The 19,187-nt window shown below is 36.3% G+C and overlaps 1 protein-coding gene across 1 annotated transcript; it reads right to left on the bottom strand.

Moving 5' to 3' along the window:
* Positions 1-110: 110 nt before the first annotated feature.
* Positions 111-2,570, bottom strand: LOC132063397 (pentatricopeptide repeat-containing protein At5g19020, mitochondrial). The gene has a single exon (XM_059455916.1). It carries the CDS (start codon positions 2,432-2,434, stop codon positions 329-331), a length of 2,106 nt encoding a protein of 701 aa, XP_059311899.1. The 5' UTR covers positions 2,435-2,570; the 3' UTR covers positions 111-328.
* Between the last annotated feature and the right edge of the window lie 16,617 nt (positions 2,571-19,187).

Below are 19,187 nucleotides of genomic sequence, written 5' to 3'. Positions count from 1 at the left end.
ACGATTTCTATTTTATAAGACACTTCATTTCAATCCTTTTCTTTAAATGCGGTTTATGTTTATGGTTTCCAAACTTCCTACATTAGTAGGCACAAGGATAGCATTGTAAATGAAAGAACTGAAGATAAATCAGCAGTTTGCTTGAAATAATTGCTTGGCAATGGCAATTTACCAAGATAGACCATATCAATCAATTAACGAATGGACTATGCCTCAATCACTCAGTTAGAGCTGACATTGGAAACTTGAAATCATTAGGTGAATTCTTCTCTTGGCAGCCCAGTGCAAAAAGATTTTATGGTGCAGCAACACTAACAAAATCAATTTATCATACAACACCGCTATATGCAGTTGACCTTGTCAATCCTTGACTTCGCATAGCTTGCCTTACGAGAAACGCGTCATCCCATTTTCCGGCATCTGCATAAATGTTAGAGAGAAGAACCCTACTAGGACCATGAGATGGCTCCACTCTTGCCAGGTTCTCTGCAGCCCTTTCTCCTATTTCTGTGTTACCATGAGTTCTACAAGCAGCCAACAATGTGCCCCATATGATGATATCTGCCTCCATAGGCATGCTCCGTATGAGCTCTTCAGCTTCTTTCAACCTTCCTGCTCTGCCAAAAAGATCCACCATACAACCATAGTGCTTAACATTTGGTTTTACATTATACAATTTAGTCATGCTCTTGAAATGCTGTTCCCCAGCCTCCACCAACCCGGCGTGGCAACATGCGCTTAAGACTCCAATAAAAGTGATTGAATTGGGTTTTATGTTTTGCCTCAGCAAATCTGAGAAGATATCAAGAGAGAATTTTGCATGCCCGTGCATTGCCAGGCCACAAATAATGGCATTCCATGGTGAGACATCAACAGCTTTCTCTCGGATTTGATTGAACACTTCTAAGGCATCGCTAACGCTGGCACATTTGGCATACATGTCAATCAGTGCTGCACTCAAGTTGTCATTCAAAGGGATGGAATTTTTGCAAATATAATCATGAGCCCATCTACCTTCTTTCAAGGTCCCCAAAGTAGCAATAGAAGAGACGACACTGACCATAGTAATTTCATTTGGTTTTACGCCACCAGCTAACATCTCATGAAAAAACTCAAGAGCCAAATCAGGCTGCTCACTTTGTGAGTAACCAGAAATCATGGAGCTCCAAGAGAAAACATCTCTTGAAGGCATTTGATTGAATAAACGTCTAGCCTCATCAATTTTTCTATTTCTAATAAGTCCTGCAATTAGAGCATTCCAACATGCAACATGGTCCTTATTTCCGACTTCAAACTGCAAACGAGCAAGATCTACTTCCCCACAAGCTGCATAGAAGTGAATTATCGTAGCCTGAATAAAGTCCGAGAGATCAAAACCCATCTTTACTGCCACACCATGAAACTGCCTACCCTCAAAGTTTGACATCGCTTGTCCACACGTAGATAGAAAGTCTACAATCATAACATCATTAGGAAGCAACCCCGTATATAGCATTTTACGATATATATTAACAGCTTCATTCAACCTTGCTGCTTGCAAATAACCATCAATAATCGTACCCCAAGAAACCACATCCTTATCAACAATCTGTTCAAAAACCTCTTTACCTAAATCAACTAACCCTGCCTTAGTATACCCATTCAGCATCACATTCCAAGAAATCACATTTTTCTCTGGCATCTCATTAAACAACATTCTTGCGTCCTTCAAACACCCACTTAAACAATACAAATGAAGCAAATTCGTGGACACGTGAACGAACTCAATAAGCCCGATTTTTAACACCAATCCATGAAGCATTTTATCCACCTTAATCCCCCCACCACAATGCAAATAAGCTGAAATAACATTCACCATAGTCACCTCATTTGGACCAACACCAAAGTATCTCATATCTCTAAAAACCCAAATCCCCTCACTCCATAACCTCTTCTGTACAAAACCCATTATCATAGTCGTATACGACACACAATTTCTCTCAGTCATTTTATCAAACAACTCACATGCATCATTCAAAAACCCAAATTTAATATAACCACCTAACATTATGTTACAAGACACAGCATCTAACCTAGTACAATAGTCAAATATTGTCTTAGCATCAGTAACTAATCCACATTTAACGTAAAAAGTGATCAAGCTATTAAGGATAAAGATGTTGGATTTGAGACCAGATTTCAAGACAAGGGAATGAAGTTGTTGGCCTTGGGGGATACATGAATGTGCGGAACAAGACTTGAAAGCTGAAACAAGAGAAAATTCGTAATTGGGTATTTGTTTGTTGGTGTTTTTTTTCAAGAAGATTTGAAAGTGATCCAAAAATGGTGTTTTTGACGTTGAAGAAGAAGAGAGCCATTTTGGAGATGGAAAAGAGAGTGAAAAGAGTGGAAAAAGGAAGTGAAAGGATGGTTTGTGTCTGATTGCAATGATCATCACACGCTACAACCATGGGAAACTTTCTTGGTTTTAACTAAAACTAAATTAGGAAAGGAGCTCCTGTGCAAAACGTTTGACAAGTAGGTTCAAAGAAACGCACGGGTGTTCGCACCTGATTAGAGGTATGCCCGTATCAGTGATACATGAATTATTTATTTATGAGAAAACTATATGTATATCTATATCTTCTTTGACATCCTTTTGTTAACCTCTTTTCATCTTTATCTTTTATTTTTCTTTCGTCATTTGGATTTCATGTTTTTTCCTTTGAGTCAGTCTGTTGCGAGATAAGTGAGGAAGGATCACAAAACTTGCTACCAGTTTCCTTAATTGCGAAGCAAAACATCTTGGTTAGCACGTGAAGGTAACATAATTCAGGTGGCGCAAGGTACTCAGTCAGCTGTTGACCATTAATAGGTTCTGAATTCATTGAAATACAAGGTTCAATAAACTATATCTTTGTCCAAGGATCCTATTTTTTTTTTCTCCTATTTATTTTTTTCTCCTTTTTTTGAGTTTTTTTCTACATTAAAAATATGTAAATATAAATATCCCATAAATTTTCAATTACAAATTCTTTATTATAAGTTTTAAATAACACTAAAATCTACACAACTTGAGTTCCTATCTTTATTATAATCTTTAAACTTTAATTAAATCCTCACAGAGTTACTATAGAAAGAGAATGAAATATTAAAGACATCAGTTTTCAAAACCTTCAATTCACATTTATTTGGGCAAAGAGGGCCATCATAATTCACAGAAACATGTTTTTCCTATCCCTAAAATAACGTTTCGACCCTTTGTCTCTGTTTGAGGTTATGTCCGCTTCTCTCTACTCTTTCTTCAAAAATCAAAAGGTACCATCCACTCATGATCAACTCTTTTCTTTTTCTTTTATGTTACTGTGAGTTTGTAATATTATAGTTCCTTTGATTTATGGGTTTTCTGATTTCTGTCTTGTTTTCTTCATGATTGCCAAGTTTGACATAACTTGAATTTTCTTTGCATGTAATTTTACTTCTATTGGTTGAAAAGAGAGAAAAAAACTGGATATAAAATTCATCAGTGAATATGTGGATGATGAAGCGGCAAGCCGATGATGAAGCGGGATTATAAGTGCTTCGAGACTCAATATAATAGGGTGCATCCTTCTCCCAATTTGTCCTCTATGATAATAAACAGAGAAAGTACTACATCACTATCGTTTCAAAGTATTCTCTCCATCTTTTGAATATAAGAGTTTGATCTCTTAGTCTCTTTTAGTTTATGTTTTCCTCATCTCAAGCGTGATTTGGAGTCACAAGTACTTTGCAGTTGTGACAAAAATATCCTAAGTTCATGATTTCTTGCACTAATAACAAAAATATCCTAAGTTCCTGATTTCTTGCACTAATAAAATGACATTTTTTCCAGCCAAATTTGTGCTACACACTCAAAGGATGGGTAAAAATTTAGTGGACAGTTCGGAGAATAGGCCGGAGGAAACCAAATGACGGAACCCATTTACTAATGACACTGGTCCTATGCTGGATGCGGACTTGCCTCGGGACAACGTGCATTGAAAAGTCGGATCCGGATTTAAAATTTGGGGTTCAACCTTTTAACATTCTTAGCGTATAAACCATTTATTTAAAAGTTATGGGGTTCATGTCTACTATTATTGCAATTTTGATAGACTTTTACACATTTTATATCCGTGTCGAAAGTTTGGGGTTCAATTGAACCCCCACTCAATGTGCTACATACGCCTCTGATTGAAAAGTCTGCAACATAAGGGACTTATTATGGATTTCTGCCATATGTTGTCTACGTTGCGATTGTGGTGGGCGGATCCACCCTTTGGGGTGGGGGTGACATGCTTGATTAATAAAATTTTTATATACTTATGTTGTAATTTGCTTAAATTAGATTAAATATTTGATCCTCGCCACCCCCAATCGTAAATTAGACAAAGGTGCCACTTTGGTAGACACAAGTTTAAATCTATTTTAAAAAAATTTCAACTCCCGTTTTTGTTTGCGCTTTTTACTTCCTTTGTACCAGTAATTTCCTTTTCGACCCTCCTAATTTTCTATTTATCTTATTATTATTTATATTGTCTTTCCTCTTTTCTATTATTTTATCTATGATTTCTAGCGAGAACACACAAATAGAAACTTCAAAATTCCTTAAATTAAGCATTTCTCTTAATCTCAAATATGTGAGTATTTAAATCGAAAAACTTGAGTCTCAATGGAAATTTTGGAAAATTCAATTTTTTTTTAATTTCTTTTGTTTATTACTCCTTCCGTCCATGTTTACTTGTCTATATTTGACTTGGGACACTCTTAATAAGCAATAAATAAAATGAGAAATGAATTGAGTACTTAATAATAAGGGTAAAATAGGTATAAAATGGTAAATTATGTCTTGGTTTTTCAAACTTTAGAACTTACAAGTCAAAGTGGACATATATTTTTAGTATAATGGATAAATAAAAATGGATGAAGGGAGTGTATTATAAAAATTTATGCTATTCTATAATTGTTAAATTCAATTTAGATCACTTTATTACTTAAATTGTGATGAAAATTTCATATAACTGCTTAGAAAAAACATGAAATTTATAATTTATTTTTGAGAACTTGTAGTTTATATAATTCTACATTTACTTATGGGGTGTATTTACCTATTGAAAAGTTTTTCTATTATTTTTCTTATTTTGATTGGTGTAATTCCCTTATTGAAGTTGTTATTTTACTTGTTAATATGAACCCAACAAGCACAAGGTCTTTCACTAGAAGTCAAGCAAGAGAACTTCAAGAGTTGCAAGCCTTGTTCATGAAAAAGGATGCCTTGGAAGAGATTGGAGAGAAGACTTCGCGGATTAACAACATTTGGGAGTTGGCACTGGAAGAGTTGCAAAGTGGCTAGAAGCGCAAAATGGCTAAAAGTGCAACTATGGGGCTAAGATTGCAATTGGAGGTCATACTTGCAAGTTATGGGGTTAGAATGGCAATTGGAAGTCATAATTGCAAGTTATGAGGCTTTGGATGCAATTGAAGACCCATGTGGCTATTTTTGCAAAAGAGTCACTTTAGGGCCTTTTGGTGTAATAGGCATTAGTATAAATAGTTTTTTTCATCCATTTGGAAGACTTAGCTTGAATATCGTGCGAACTCAAATATTGAGAGAATTTAGTTAATAGATAGATTATTTGGTTACCTACACTAAGTGTGATTTCATTATTGCAAAGTGAATTTGCTTATCCATTAAATTCATCTAGATTGCTCATTTGTGGTTTTCAATTGAGTCTTCTAATTGATTCAAATTGCTTTGGTTCTTTTGGTTGAATTCACAATAGGAGGGTCTAAGTTTCATATACTTAGATTTGCCTATAGGATCCATTACTAATTGGGTCAAGTATCTATCCTCTATTCTCCTTAATCCCCAATTCTTCATCTATCTTTTGTTTTCCTTTATTTTTGTTTAGTTCTTAGAGTTTCCTTAGGTTGAATCTTATCATTTCGTATCAGAGCATAGGCTAAGAGATTGTTCCTACAATTTCTAATCCTAGGCTCAAAATTTGAAAATCCCAAAAAAATCTGAAAATCAAAAAAATTCAAAAATTACAATTGTGGTTGGATTTGAGTGTTTTTGAAGGTAGATTTGAGTTCATTGTGGTGGAAAATATCTAGAAACGAAATTTGAAGTCATTTGGGTAAGGATTGAATTTTTCACCATTAGAGGTTCAACAAAACTTGAAGAACTCAAAGTGGGTCTTGTTGATTTGGATTGAAATTGACTTCAATAGGTATTGGGCTTTGTTCTTCTATCAAAAAGGAACCTATACCTGAAAGTTGGAGGAAAAACGAGTTGGAATTAAGGTACTTGGAATTTTGAATGTTCTTCATGTTCTTGAGGACATTCATATATTCATCTTGAGGAAGAAGGCCAAAAAGGAAGGTTTGATCTAAAATTTTCCAAGTCCAAGTGCAAAAGTGTTAAAACAACCCAAAATGGTAATTACTAGGTTTTTGTGGGCCCAAGGAAGTCAATAAGGTCAGAAATCCGACCCAAGATCCAAGAAATTCGAGTACGAGACGTCATCAGGGGAACTGGTATACGGTCCATTGTGCGGACCGTATAAAATTCTACGGGACGTCAAATTGCAACGTCAAAATCCAGCCAACAAAGTTGCTTACTGTGACGCGTTGACGGTACAATTGTACGATCGTAAAAATTTCTACGGATCGTCAAATCTCAGCGTCAAAATCAGGCCAGAAAATTTGCTTACTGTGACGCGTTGACGGTATAATTATACGGACCGTATAATTTCCTGCGGAGCGTCAAAATTCCACCGCAGAAAGTACAAAATTTTCAGAATTTTGACGATCCACTTCTATAGTCCGTCAAAATTTATACGGACCGTATAAGACCTGATTCCCAGCCGTATAATTTCCCGGGTACGAGTTAACTTTCATCTTATTTCTTTGATTTCCCAAGCCTCAAATCTTGTTCTCAAATCAATTCACTTATCAAAAATTTCTTGAGCCTTGATTGTAAGTGATCCCTATTCCTTAGGTAGGGAACAAAAAAAAAAAGTATAGAATTTTAAAATTTTTCGTTATTTCAAATTGATACATTGGATCAATCGAGGCTTCAAGACCCCGTTTTCAAGTTATCACCTACCCGGGCTCGAAATTTCATTTATTTTCCAATTTTAGCATTTCAATTTCTTGTGTCTCTCAACTAGTAGCCATTTAGTAGTTGTTCCTACTTGTGTTTACTAGTTCTTGTGTCCGCATTTCTTTCGTGCTAATTTCTCTCAAGCTTTTCTTCGTTTTATTTCGTTGAAACTTTATTGGCTCTCGTCTTTTTTGCTTTGAGTCATTCGTCATTCATCAAAACAAAAATCCATTCTACCACAAAGGATAAGCAACGTGTGAATTTGATTCGGCGAGTGATTCATCAACAACTTCGAAAGAGCATGGAGTGTGGTAAGGAGAGTTCAATACGAGTGAAGTGAGGCTTTTATTGCTAATCTTGTTTTGCTAGTTTTGCAGGTCATCATGTCTAACCAAGGTGATAGGACGCAAGAGGTAGTAGATATGTCATCCATAGCAAGTTTATTGGCTATGATCGTGAATCAAATCTCGAGCATGCCAGACGGTATGGAAGAGATGAGAGGGGAGATGAATGGTGTGAATGGGAAGTTGAAGGGTATAGATGAACGGATCGTGAGTATTGAGAAAGTTCAAATGGAGGGTTCGAGTAGAATGTACACTCCCCGTTCTCGGAATAAAGGTGATAGGGATAAAACACAAGACACTACACCAACAATTACCCCGGGACAAGTCCATGCCTTGTGCAATCCCAACACCACAACCACCTCCACCTAAAGAGCTCCACTACCCCAAACAACCAACCTTCCATCCCAAAACTCCACATTCCAAAACACCAATCGACAAACCTATCCCCAAGTTTACCAACACAGCCCGAATGAGGCAATCCCTCAAGTAACCTTACAACAAATACCCCAAGCTCCACCTCAAGTCCAAACACAAGATCTCTTTCCTAACCAAAACCAATACCAACGCCACTACCAATACCCCATGAATAAAGAGGAGTATGATGACTATCCACAAGGTAGGTGGTGGGATGATAACCGCAAGGAGGGAGGCGTGGAGGAATGAACAACCGGGGAAGGGGAGGAAGAGGAGGTTTTGAGAGGTTTCCGGGCCATGACCCTAGATTCCAAGGTCATGTAGACTTAGCGAGGGCCCAAGGTTATGAAGATCGGGCGAGATGGCAAGATAATGAGCGGAACTTGAACACCATAAAGGTGAACCTTCCTACGTTCCAAGGGGGTAGCAATCCGGAAGAGTTCCTTGAATAGAAATTGCAAAGTGAGCGCATCTTCCTCACGAACAATGTGTCCGAGGCCTTGAAGGCAAAGTATGCCCTCACTCAATTTGAGGGATACGCTTCTACTTGGTGGGAATCCAAGAAGTTACAAAGGGCACAACAACACATCTATGAGCTCCCAACTTGGAACGACTTGATTGAGCTCATGGAGACAAGGTGGCTTCCACCCACACACCACCAAGATACACTCAAAAGGTTGTACATGTTGAAGCAAGGGTTAAAAAGTGTGGAAGCGTACTTTGATGAGTTTGAGGATTTGCGGATGAAGTCCAAGATAGAAGAGCATGAAGAGTACACTATTATAAGGTTTGTAGCCAACTTGAATCGAGAAATCTCTAAACCGATGAGGCCTAAAACCTATAATAGTCTTGAAAAGGCATTCCATAACGCATCCAAGGTTGAGGCGGATCTAAAAGAAGAGAGGTCCTACAAAGACAAAAGTAAATCGTCTTCAACTTGGAACAAAGGCAAAGAAAAGTGGAAGACTTCCACTTGGGATAAGCCCAAGAGCAACACTCAAGCACCTCAAGCCAAATTCGATTACAAAACTAAAGGTGATGACAAGGCTAAAGGAGGTAACAATTCTAACACCAACTATAACCAACCTTCTACCATCCAATACTTTAAGTGCCAAGGGAAAAGACACATTGCGAGTGAGTGTCCCAACCAGAGGACTATCACAATAGTGAGGGATGGGTATCGAACCGATGATGAACATGAGGGCGGGGATGGTCATGAAGAAGAGGGAGAAAAAAGTAAGTGTGAGGGTGATTCCGATGAAGAGGTTGAGATAAGGTATGAAGAAGCCTTGAATTATGCTATTGTGGCTAAAAAAGCCACGAGGGCTCTAGCTAGGGAAGAGAGTGACCAAAGGGAGAACTTGTTTCATACGTACGGTGCAAAATTATGGATAAGGTGTGCTCATTAATCATTGATGGTGGGAGTTGCATGAATGTCGTTAGTCAATTTTTAGTTGAAAGTATGAAATTCCCTACCCGCAAGCATACTAATCCCTATAAGCTCCAATGGTTTAATGAATGTGGTGAAATGCGGTCAACAAGCAAAACCATTATCAAATTTAGCATTGGCAAGTACCAAGATGAGATTTTGTGTGATGTGGTACCCATGCAAGCTTGCCATCTATTGCTTGGAAGACCTTGGCAATTTGATGTTGATGCCCAACATAGTGGGAAAACTAACAAGTACTCATTTGTGGTCAAGGGGAAGAAGTACATTCTTAACCCACTAACCCTTTACCAAGTGAGTGAGGATTATAGAGTGATGAGGGAGCTTCGGGAGAAGTATCAAAGGGAAGAAAAGGAGAAGAGTGAGAGGGAGACTTTATTGGTCATAAGTGGAGAGGAAACATCTCAAGATAGTTCCAAGAAATGTTTGTTCGCCAAACCAAGCAATTGCTTAAAAGGGGTTGATGAGAGACATTTCATGGTTTGTCTTGTCAACAAGGACTTCTCTTAAATGCTAACCAAGCTACTAGCACTTTACCTAGTAGTATATCTTCTCTTTTGCAGGAATATGAAACATTGTTCCCGGAAGAAATGCCCGATGGCTTACCTCCCTTGAGAGGTATTGAGCACCAAATTGACTTTGTACCGGGTTCCTAAATTCCCAACAAAGGGGCTTATAGGAGCAATCCGGAAGAAACAAAAGAATTGCAAAGGCAAGTGGATGAGCTTCTTAAAAAGGAGCTAGTGAAGGAGAGTCTTAGCTCGTGTGTCGTTCCGGTGATTCTTGTTCCAAAGAAAGATGGCACTTGGAGGATGTGCATTGATTGTAGGGCCGTCAACAAAATCACGGTAAAGTATCGCCATCCCATTCCGAGGCTTGATGACATGTTGGATGAGCTTTGTGGCTCAAGTGTATTTTCAAAGATTGATCTTAGAAGTGGCTATTACCAAATCCGAATGAATCCCGGTGATGAGTGAAAAACGACCTTCAAAATCAATTTTGGCCTCTATGAGTGGCTTGTCATGCCATTCGGACTAACCAATACACCTAGCACATTTATGCGATTGATGAACCATGTCTTGAAACCCTTCATCAATAAGTTTGTGGTTGTCTACTTTGATGACATTCTTGTGTATACCAAATCAATTGAGGAGCATGTAGACCATTTGAGACAAGTATTTGATGTATTGTTGCGTGAGAAGTTGTTTGTTAATCTCAAGAAGTGTTTTTTTTTTTTTTTTTTTTTGTGTTGATAAAGTGGTGTTCTTGGGTTTTGTGGTGAGTGCAAATGGTATGGACGTTGACGAAGAAAAAGTGAGTCTATTAGAACTTGGCAACTCACCAAAAATGCAACCGATGTAAGAGTTTCCATGGGTTGGCAAGTTTCTATAGAAGGTTCGTAAAGGGATTTAGTACAATTGCCTCTCCCTTAACCAAATTAATCAAGAAAGATATTCCTTTTGGTTGGGGAGATGAGCAAAAGAAGGCGTTTCAAGAATTGAAATCCATGTTGAGTTCGTCGCCATTGTTGCAATTACCCAATTTTGAGAAAACTTTTGAGGTTGAGTGTGATGCTTCCGGGGTTGGCATAGGTGGAGTATTGATGCAAGAAGGCAAGCCATTGTCTTACTTTAGTGAAAATCTAAAAGGGGCATCATTGAACTACTCTACTTATGACAAGGAGTTGTATGCATTTGTGAGGGTCTTGATCCATTGGCAACATTATTTGTGGCATAAGGAGTTTGTGATATGATCGGATCACGAATCCTTGAAACATTTGAAGAGCCAATCCAAGCTCAACAAAGACATGCGAAATGGGTAGAATTGATTGAAGCATTCCCTTATGTGATTCATTACAAAAAGGGGAAGGACAATATGGTAGCGGATGCATTATCTAGAAGGTATGTCTTGCTAAACACTATGACTTCTAGAATGATGGGATTTGAAAGCTTTAAGGGATTCTATTCTCAATCCCGACTTTAAGGCAATTTGTGAGGAGTTGACCCAAGGGAGGAGGGCTGATAGGTTCCAACTTCTTGATAGGTTCCTATTCAAGGATGGTAGAGTTTGTGGCCCAATGAGCTCATGAAGAGAGTTGTTCGTCAAGGAAGCACATAGTGGTGGAATGATGGGCCATTTTGGAGTGGCCAAGACACTTGATATTTTGGGTGAGCAATTCTATTGGCCCAAGATGCGACATGATGTTGAAAAGCTATGTGGTCAATGTTTGGAATACAAGCAAGCCAAGTCCAAGACTCGGCCCCAAGGTATGTATACTTCCCTTCCTACTCCTATTGGTCCTTGGATAGGCATTTCTATGGATTTTGTGTTGGGTCTTCCAAGAACCAAAAGGGTTCATGATAGCATTTTTGTTGTGGTAGATAGGTTCTCAAAAATGTCTCATTTTATACCATGCCATAAATGTGATGATGCATCTCATGTAGCATCCTTGTTTGTGAATCATGTTCTTAAGTTGCATGGAGTTCCCGCACTATTGTTAGTGATAGGGATTCCAAGTTTCTTAGTCACTTTTGGAAGAGTCTTTGGGGTACACTTGGCACCAAGCTCATGTTCTCTACTTCTTGCCACCCTCAAACGGATGGTCAAACCGAAGTAGTGAATAAGACTCTAGGGAGTATGCTTAGATGTATGATTGAGGGAAAGCCCACTTAACGAGGACCGTTTACCTTTGATTGAGTTTGCTTACAATCGGTCCCTCCATTCCTATTGGCATGACTCAATTTGAAGTATGTTATGGCTTTAATCCTTTGATTCCTTTAACCTTAACCCCTTTGGCTAATGATGTTGTTGTGCGTTTAATGCAAAGCAAAAGGCGGCCGAAATGATGAAAATCCATGCCAAGGTAAAGGAGAGCATTGACAAAGTCAACACCAAGGTAGCCAAGAGACAAAATCATGGGAGAAGAAAGGTGGACTTCCAACCCGATGATTGGGTTTGGGTTCACTTCCGAAAAGAAAGGTTCCCGCAAATACGAAAAGGGAAATTGAGTCCAAGGGGAGATGGACCATTCAAAGTGCTTGAAAAGATCAATTACAATGCCTACAAGATCGACTTTCCAAGTGAGTATAATGTTCATAATGTTTTCAATGTGAGTGATCTTTCCTCTTGTGTTGTAGGTATGCCCTTAGATTCGAGGACGAATCTTCTCCAAGAAGGGAAGGATGATATGAATCCAACAAGCACAAGGTCTTTCACTAGAAGTCAAGCAAAAGAACTTCAAGAGTTTCAAGCCTTGTTCATGAAAAAGGATACCTTGGAGGAGATTGGAGAGAAGACTTCGCGGATTTATAACATTTGGGAGTTGGCACTGGAAGAGTTGCAAAATGGCTAGAAGCGCAAAATGGCTAAAAGTGCAACTATGGGGCTAAGATTGCAAGTGGAGGTCATACTTGCAAGTTATGGGGTTAGAATGGCAATTGGAAGTCATAATTGCATGTTATGAGACTTTGGATGCAATTGAAGACCCATGTGGATATTTTTGCAAAAGAGCCACTTTAGGGCCTTTTGGTGTAATATGCATTAGTATAAAGAGTTCTCTTCATCCATTTGGAAGACTTTGCTTGAATATCGTGCGAACTCAAATATTGAGAGAATTTAGTTAATAGATAGATTGTTTGGTTACCTACACTAAGTGTGATTTCATTGTTGCAAAATGAATTTGCTTATCCATTGAATTCATCTAGATTGCTCATTTGTGGTTTGCAATTGAGTCTTCTAATTGATTCAAATTGCTTTGGTTCTTTTGGTTGAATTCACAATAGAAGGGTCTAAGTTTCATATACTTAGATTTGCCTATAGGATCCATTACTAATTGGGTCAAGTATCTATCCTCTATCCTTAATCCCCAATTCTTCATCTATCTTTTGTTTTCCTTTATTTTTGTTTAGTTCTTAGAGTTTCCTTAGGTTGAATCTTATCACTTGTACAAATTTATTTTTTAATATACATAAGAGATGCAAGTCCCTTGGTGAAAATGTTAATTTTACTTATGTTGTTAATGGGTGTCAATGAGTGTGATTCCTTGTTTAAGATGTTAATTATGTTCGTTTTTTTATTTTTGAGATGTAATTTTCATATTTGTAAATTAAAAAAAAATTCCTATTAAGTTGACCCGAATAAACTAAAAAGAGATGGACCCGACCCAAATACACGTTCCTAACGAGATGTACATTGAAGAAAATTGTGGCACCCGCCACCTTCAAATCCTAGATCCGCCTCTGATTTCAGGAAAGAAAAAACACAAATATATATTTTTATATTTGTTATCATTCGATCTTTTCTGATAATTATTTATTTGGATTCACAATTAATAATTTTATCTGATGGGACTGACTTGTATATTCTTTATTACTAATATATTAGCTTCTCACCATAACATAGTGTGTTGTTTATGCACATTGTTTATGCACTTCGGGAAGTAGGAGGGACATTTTTCACTTGTCAGTACGTTAGTTAAGCAGGATTTTAAGTGCAACTATTGTTATTACTCTTCCAAATGTTGATGGAAGGATCAACAGTCCGTAGTTATTTGCATTATATCTGTTATTATAGGTGTCATTCATTTATTAGCTATCAACAGAGTTGAAGCTTATGTTAAGGGCATTATATTCGGCGCAAGAAAAAAATAGAATACGAAAGTGAAAGGAAAGAGAACGGGAATCAGAGAAAAACAATGAAAAGATCTATGAACCACATCAATATCTTTTTTATTTTGTTTTTAATTTCTTTTATTTTTTTACCTAATAATTAAGAGCCCGTTTGGATTGGCTTATAAGTACCAGCTTACAAGCTGTTTTTTGGTTTTTTAAGTATTTGGCAAATCAGCTGATAAGCCAAAAAAAATAAGTTGGGGCCTATCTTATTTTTTTGGCTTATAAACTGTTTTTTGGTCAAATCAGCTTACAAGCCACTTTTTTCAAATTAAGCCAAACGGGCTCTAAAGCCCCTTTCATGAATTTAAGATTTTCTTTAAGGTTCGAGAGGATAGAAATATTGAGAAATGAAAACAAATATTTATCATTCAAATTGAAAATGAACATAAAAAAAGCAGTCCGAGCCTAAAGGGTATAAAAATACACGGTCTTTACCAAAGGGCCGGCAAAAATTAATATACAAAACGGGTATATCGTGGATCAAATTTTACGATATACCCCAAAAAATTTTTAAAGTGTCCGACAATTCAACGAAAAAACAAAAAAAAAAAAAAAAAATTATTGTATAACGTGGATCAGTCCACGTTATACAAGTTATAATTGTATAACGTGGATCACCCACGTTATACAATTATAACTTGTATAGTGGACCGATCCGAATGAACTCACTCATTCTACTCTTAGACAAATTTGAAACTAGGACTAATTTCATTAGCTAATCTTGCAAAAATTCTACTTTGTTTTGCTTCTCATTATATTTGTTATCTTGACTTGATAAAGCGGTTACTTCCGGAGAAGTATGCTATTGATCCAAAACAAATTGAGTCCGAGATAAAATGGCTTCTTTTTACAGCATTCCACAAAAATGGTATGTCTTTTTTAAACCAAAATGGGCATTTAGATGCAATGTTGCTTTTAAATGCAACAAATTTATATTATTTTTTATTTCGTTTTTTATATTAAAAACGAAATTAAAAAAATATATAAAAATTTGTTGCATTTCGTGCAATGTTGCACGAAAATGCAACAAATTTATATTTTTTTTAATTTCGTTTTTAATATAAAAAACCGACTATATTTGGTTTGGTTTTGGTTTCAAGTCTTAAAAAACCGAAAAAAACCGAACCAAACCGACTTTATATATATATGTTAAAAATTAAATTTGTATATATATGTGTATGTATTTTAATTTTTTTATGAAAACATTACAATTTATATTATGTTTTTATACTCTTGGGCCATGCTTTTGAATTAAACTGATTGGGGAATTGCCCTTCGTTTGGGGTGGTCTTTAAATTTTGCCCCTCATATTTGAAATCTTTAAATTTTGCCCTTCGGCTAAAACTCATAGGTTCCAGGTTCGAACCCACACGCAGTCAAAAATTTAAAAAAAATTCGCAAGGCAGAGTTAAATTTCGCTATGTTATGTTTTATGGGACACACTTTTAGCCAACGTACATATATATGCTTGTGAAGGAATTAAATATATATATGCTTTCCCATCCGTATACTTTATGCCTTATGGGAGACTTATAAGTATGGGGGAGAATATGTCCGGCATAATAACGAAATGATAATTCCTTCACAAAATATGCTGTTGAAAAATGTCATAATAGTTTGTGTGCCCATTAAATTTTGCCTTATAAGGCAAACTTTTAGTTTACCTTAAGGAAAACTTACGCCATTGTTTCGGGGCATGTGTCACTTTTAGTTATGTTTTATGGGACACACTTTTAGCTAAGAACAAGAGACGCAAATTACTAAAAGTTTCCCTTGAAAATTAAAAAAATATATATATATATAAGGAAAGTACGCCCCCTCCGGCGGACTTTCCGCTTGAAGCATATATATATATATTTTTTAACTTTCCCATCCCCATATGCCACCTACAATATATATATATTTTTTTAACGTTGATTAACTAATGCGGCGATTAACTAAGTAAGAGGGCAAACGGTATATTAGTGGAAAACGAAAAGGGAGAATATGTAATAAATAATAACGAAATATGAATTCAGTCCGCTAATCTCCTAAAATATGTCTTGTTGAAAAATGTCAAAGTATACGCCTTAAAAGTGTGTGCACTAACCATAGTACTTTCATTATAGCGAAAATAGTCCTCTATTTTGTTGTTCGATTTTTCGTTTTCTTCTTTCATGTTTTGTTTTAGATACTTCATAGCAACAAATGCCACATCAACATTTCGCTCCATTGTTTCCGTTACCCCGGTGATCCGGTTCTTGTGTCAATTGGTAGGTGGCGTTTGTTGCTTTTTTGAATAGAGTCTAAGATACATATTAAAATGCCATAAAGGCCGGCCATGTAAACACCATAAGGGTTTAACAAATAAGAACAAGAGACGACAAATCTAGTAAACCACTAAAATGATATTTTTACTCCTTTGTTCTAATAATCATGTTTAAAAAAAAGATTAAAAATATTTATTAAAAAAAGATTATGTTTAAGTAAAAGTACGCGCCCTCGGCGGACTTTTATATAACACAACTAAAGGTCCGCCGGAGGGGGCGGACTTTTAGTTGTGTTAAGTAAAAGTACCGCCGGAGGGGGGAACTAGTTGTGTTTAAGTAAAAAAGTACGCCCCTCCCGGCGGACTTTTAGTTAACATAACTAAAAGTCCGCGGAGGGCGGACTTTCCGATATATATATATATATTTTTAACTTTCCCATCCCCATATGCCACCTACAAATATCGGTGATTAACTAATGCGTGAGACTAAGTAAGAGGGCAAACGGTATATTAGTGGAAAACGAAGGAGAATATGTAATAAATAATAACGAAATATGAATTCAGTCCGCTAATCTCCTAAAATATCTTTGTTGAAAAATGTCAAAGTATACGCCTTAAAAGTGTGTGCACTAACCATAGTACTTTCATTATGCAAAGAGATAGTCCTCTATTTTGTTGTTACGATTTTTCGTTTTCTTCTTTCATGTTTTGTTTTAGATACTTCATAGCAACAAATGCCACATCAACATTTCGCTCCATTGTTTCCAGTTACCACAGGTGATGCGTTCTTGTGTCAATTCGGGTAGGTGGCGTTTGACAGCTTCTTTTGAATAGGTCTAAGATACATATTAAAATGCCATGGTCAAGGCTGGCCATGTAAACACCATAAGGGTTACTTCGCATGTTAGACAAATAAGAACAAGAGACGACAAATCTAGTAAACCACTAAAATGATATTTTTACGCTCCTTTGTTCTAATAATCATGTTTAAAAAAAAAGATTAAAAATATTTATTAAAAAAAAGATTATGTTTAAGTAAAAGTACGCCCTCCGTAGGACTTTTATAACACAACTAAAGGTCTGCCGGAGGGGGCAGACTTTTAGTTGTGTTAAGTAAAAGTCTGCCGGAGGGGGCAGACTTTTAGTTGTGTTTAAGTAAAAGTCTGCCCCCTCCGGCAGACTTTTAGTTGAACATAACTAAAAGTCTGCCGGAGGGGGCAGACTTTCCCTTGAAGCATATATATATATATTTTTTTAACTTTCCCATCCCCATATGCCACCTACAAATATCAGTGATTAACTAATGCGGCAGACTAAGTAAGAGGGCAAACATTGTATATTAGTGGAAAACGAAAGGGAGAATATGTAATAAATAATAACGAAATATGAATTCAGTCCGCTAATCTCCTAAAATATCTTGTTGAAAAATGTCAAAGTATACGCCTTAAAAGTGTGTGCACTAACCATAGTACTTTCATTATAGCGACAGATAGTCCTCTATTTTGTTGTTACGATTTTTCGTTTTCTTCTTTCATGTTTTGTTTTAGATACTTCATAGCAACAAATGCCACGTCAACATTTCGCTCCATTGTTTCCGATTACCCTGGTGATCGGTTCTTGTGTCAATTCGAGTAGGTGGCGTTTGTTGCTTCTTTTGAATAGAGTCTAAGATACATATTAAAATGCCATGGTCAAGGCACGGCCATGTAAACACCATAAGGGTTACTGCATGTTAGACAAATAAGAAAAAGAGACGACAAATCTAGTAAACCACTAAAATGATATTTTCTTTATCCTTTGTTCTAATAATCATGTTTAAAAAAAGATTAAAAATATTTATTAAAAAAAAAAGATTATGTTTAAGTAAAAGTACGCACTCCCGTGGGACTTTTATAACACAACTAAAGATCCGCACGAGGGGGGGACTTTTAGTTGTGTTAAAATAAAAAGTCTATACCGGAGGGGCGGACTTTAGTTGTGTTTAAGTAAAAGTACGCCCCCTCGGGGACTTTTAGTTGAACATAACTAAAAATACTGTATAGGAGAGGGGCGGACTTTCCTTGAAGCATATATATATATATATATATTTTTTTAACTTTTCAAGGGAAACTTTTAGTAATGCCTTAGCTAAAAGTGTGTCCCATAAAACATAACTAAAAGTATGCCCCATAAGGCGTAAGTTTTCCTTAAGGTATAACTAAAAGTTTGCCTTATATGGCAAAATTTAATGGGCAAACTATTATGCCGGACCCGGCATAACTTTATGAAGGAATTATCAAAGTTATGCGGACCGGCATACTTATCAAGTACGCTTATATAAGGCATAAGTATGCTTAGTCCGGCATAACTTTGGTAATTCCTTAAAAACTTTTGGGGGCATAGCGAAATTTAACTGCCTTGCGAATTTTTTTTAAATTTTTAATTTGCGTGTGGGTTCGAACCAGGAACCTATGAGTTTTAGCCGAAGGGCAAAATTTAAAGATTTCAAATATGAGGGCAAAATTTAAAGACCACCCCAAACGAAGGGCAATTCTAATTGCCCCAATTAGTTTAATTCAAAAGCATGGCCCAAGAGTATAAAAACATAATATAAATTGTAATGTTTTCATAAAAAAATTAAAATACATACACATATATATACAAATTTAATTTTTAACATAATATATAAAGTCGGTTTGGTTCGGTTTTTTTCGGTTTTTAAGACTTGAAACCAAAACCAAACCAAATATAGTCGGTTTTTTATATTAAAAACGAAATAAAAAAAATATATAAATTTGTTGCATTTCGTGCAACATTGCACGAAATGCAACAAATTTTTATATTTTTTTTTAATTTCGTTTTTAATATAAAAAACGAAATAAAAAAAATAATATAAATTTGTTGCATTTCGTGCAACATTGCACGAAATGCCCATTTTGGTTTAAAAAAAAAAAGACATACCATTTTTGTGGAA

The sequence above is a fragment of the Lycium ferocissimum genome, chromosome 7 (genome assembly GCF_029784015.1).
Source record: "Lycium ferocissimum isolate CSIRO_LF1 chromosome 7, AGI_CSIRO_Lferr_CH_V1, whole genome shotgun sequence".
Lineage (NCBI taxonomy): Eukaryota > Viridiplantae > Streptophyta > Magnoliopsida > Solanales > Solanaceae > Lycium > Lycium ferocissimum.
The sequence above is the reverse complement of the archived record's forward strand: the minus strand, read 5'-3'. Positions and strand labels throughout refer to the sequence as shown.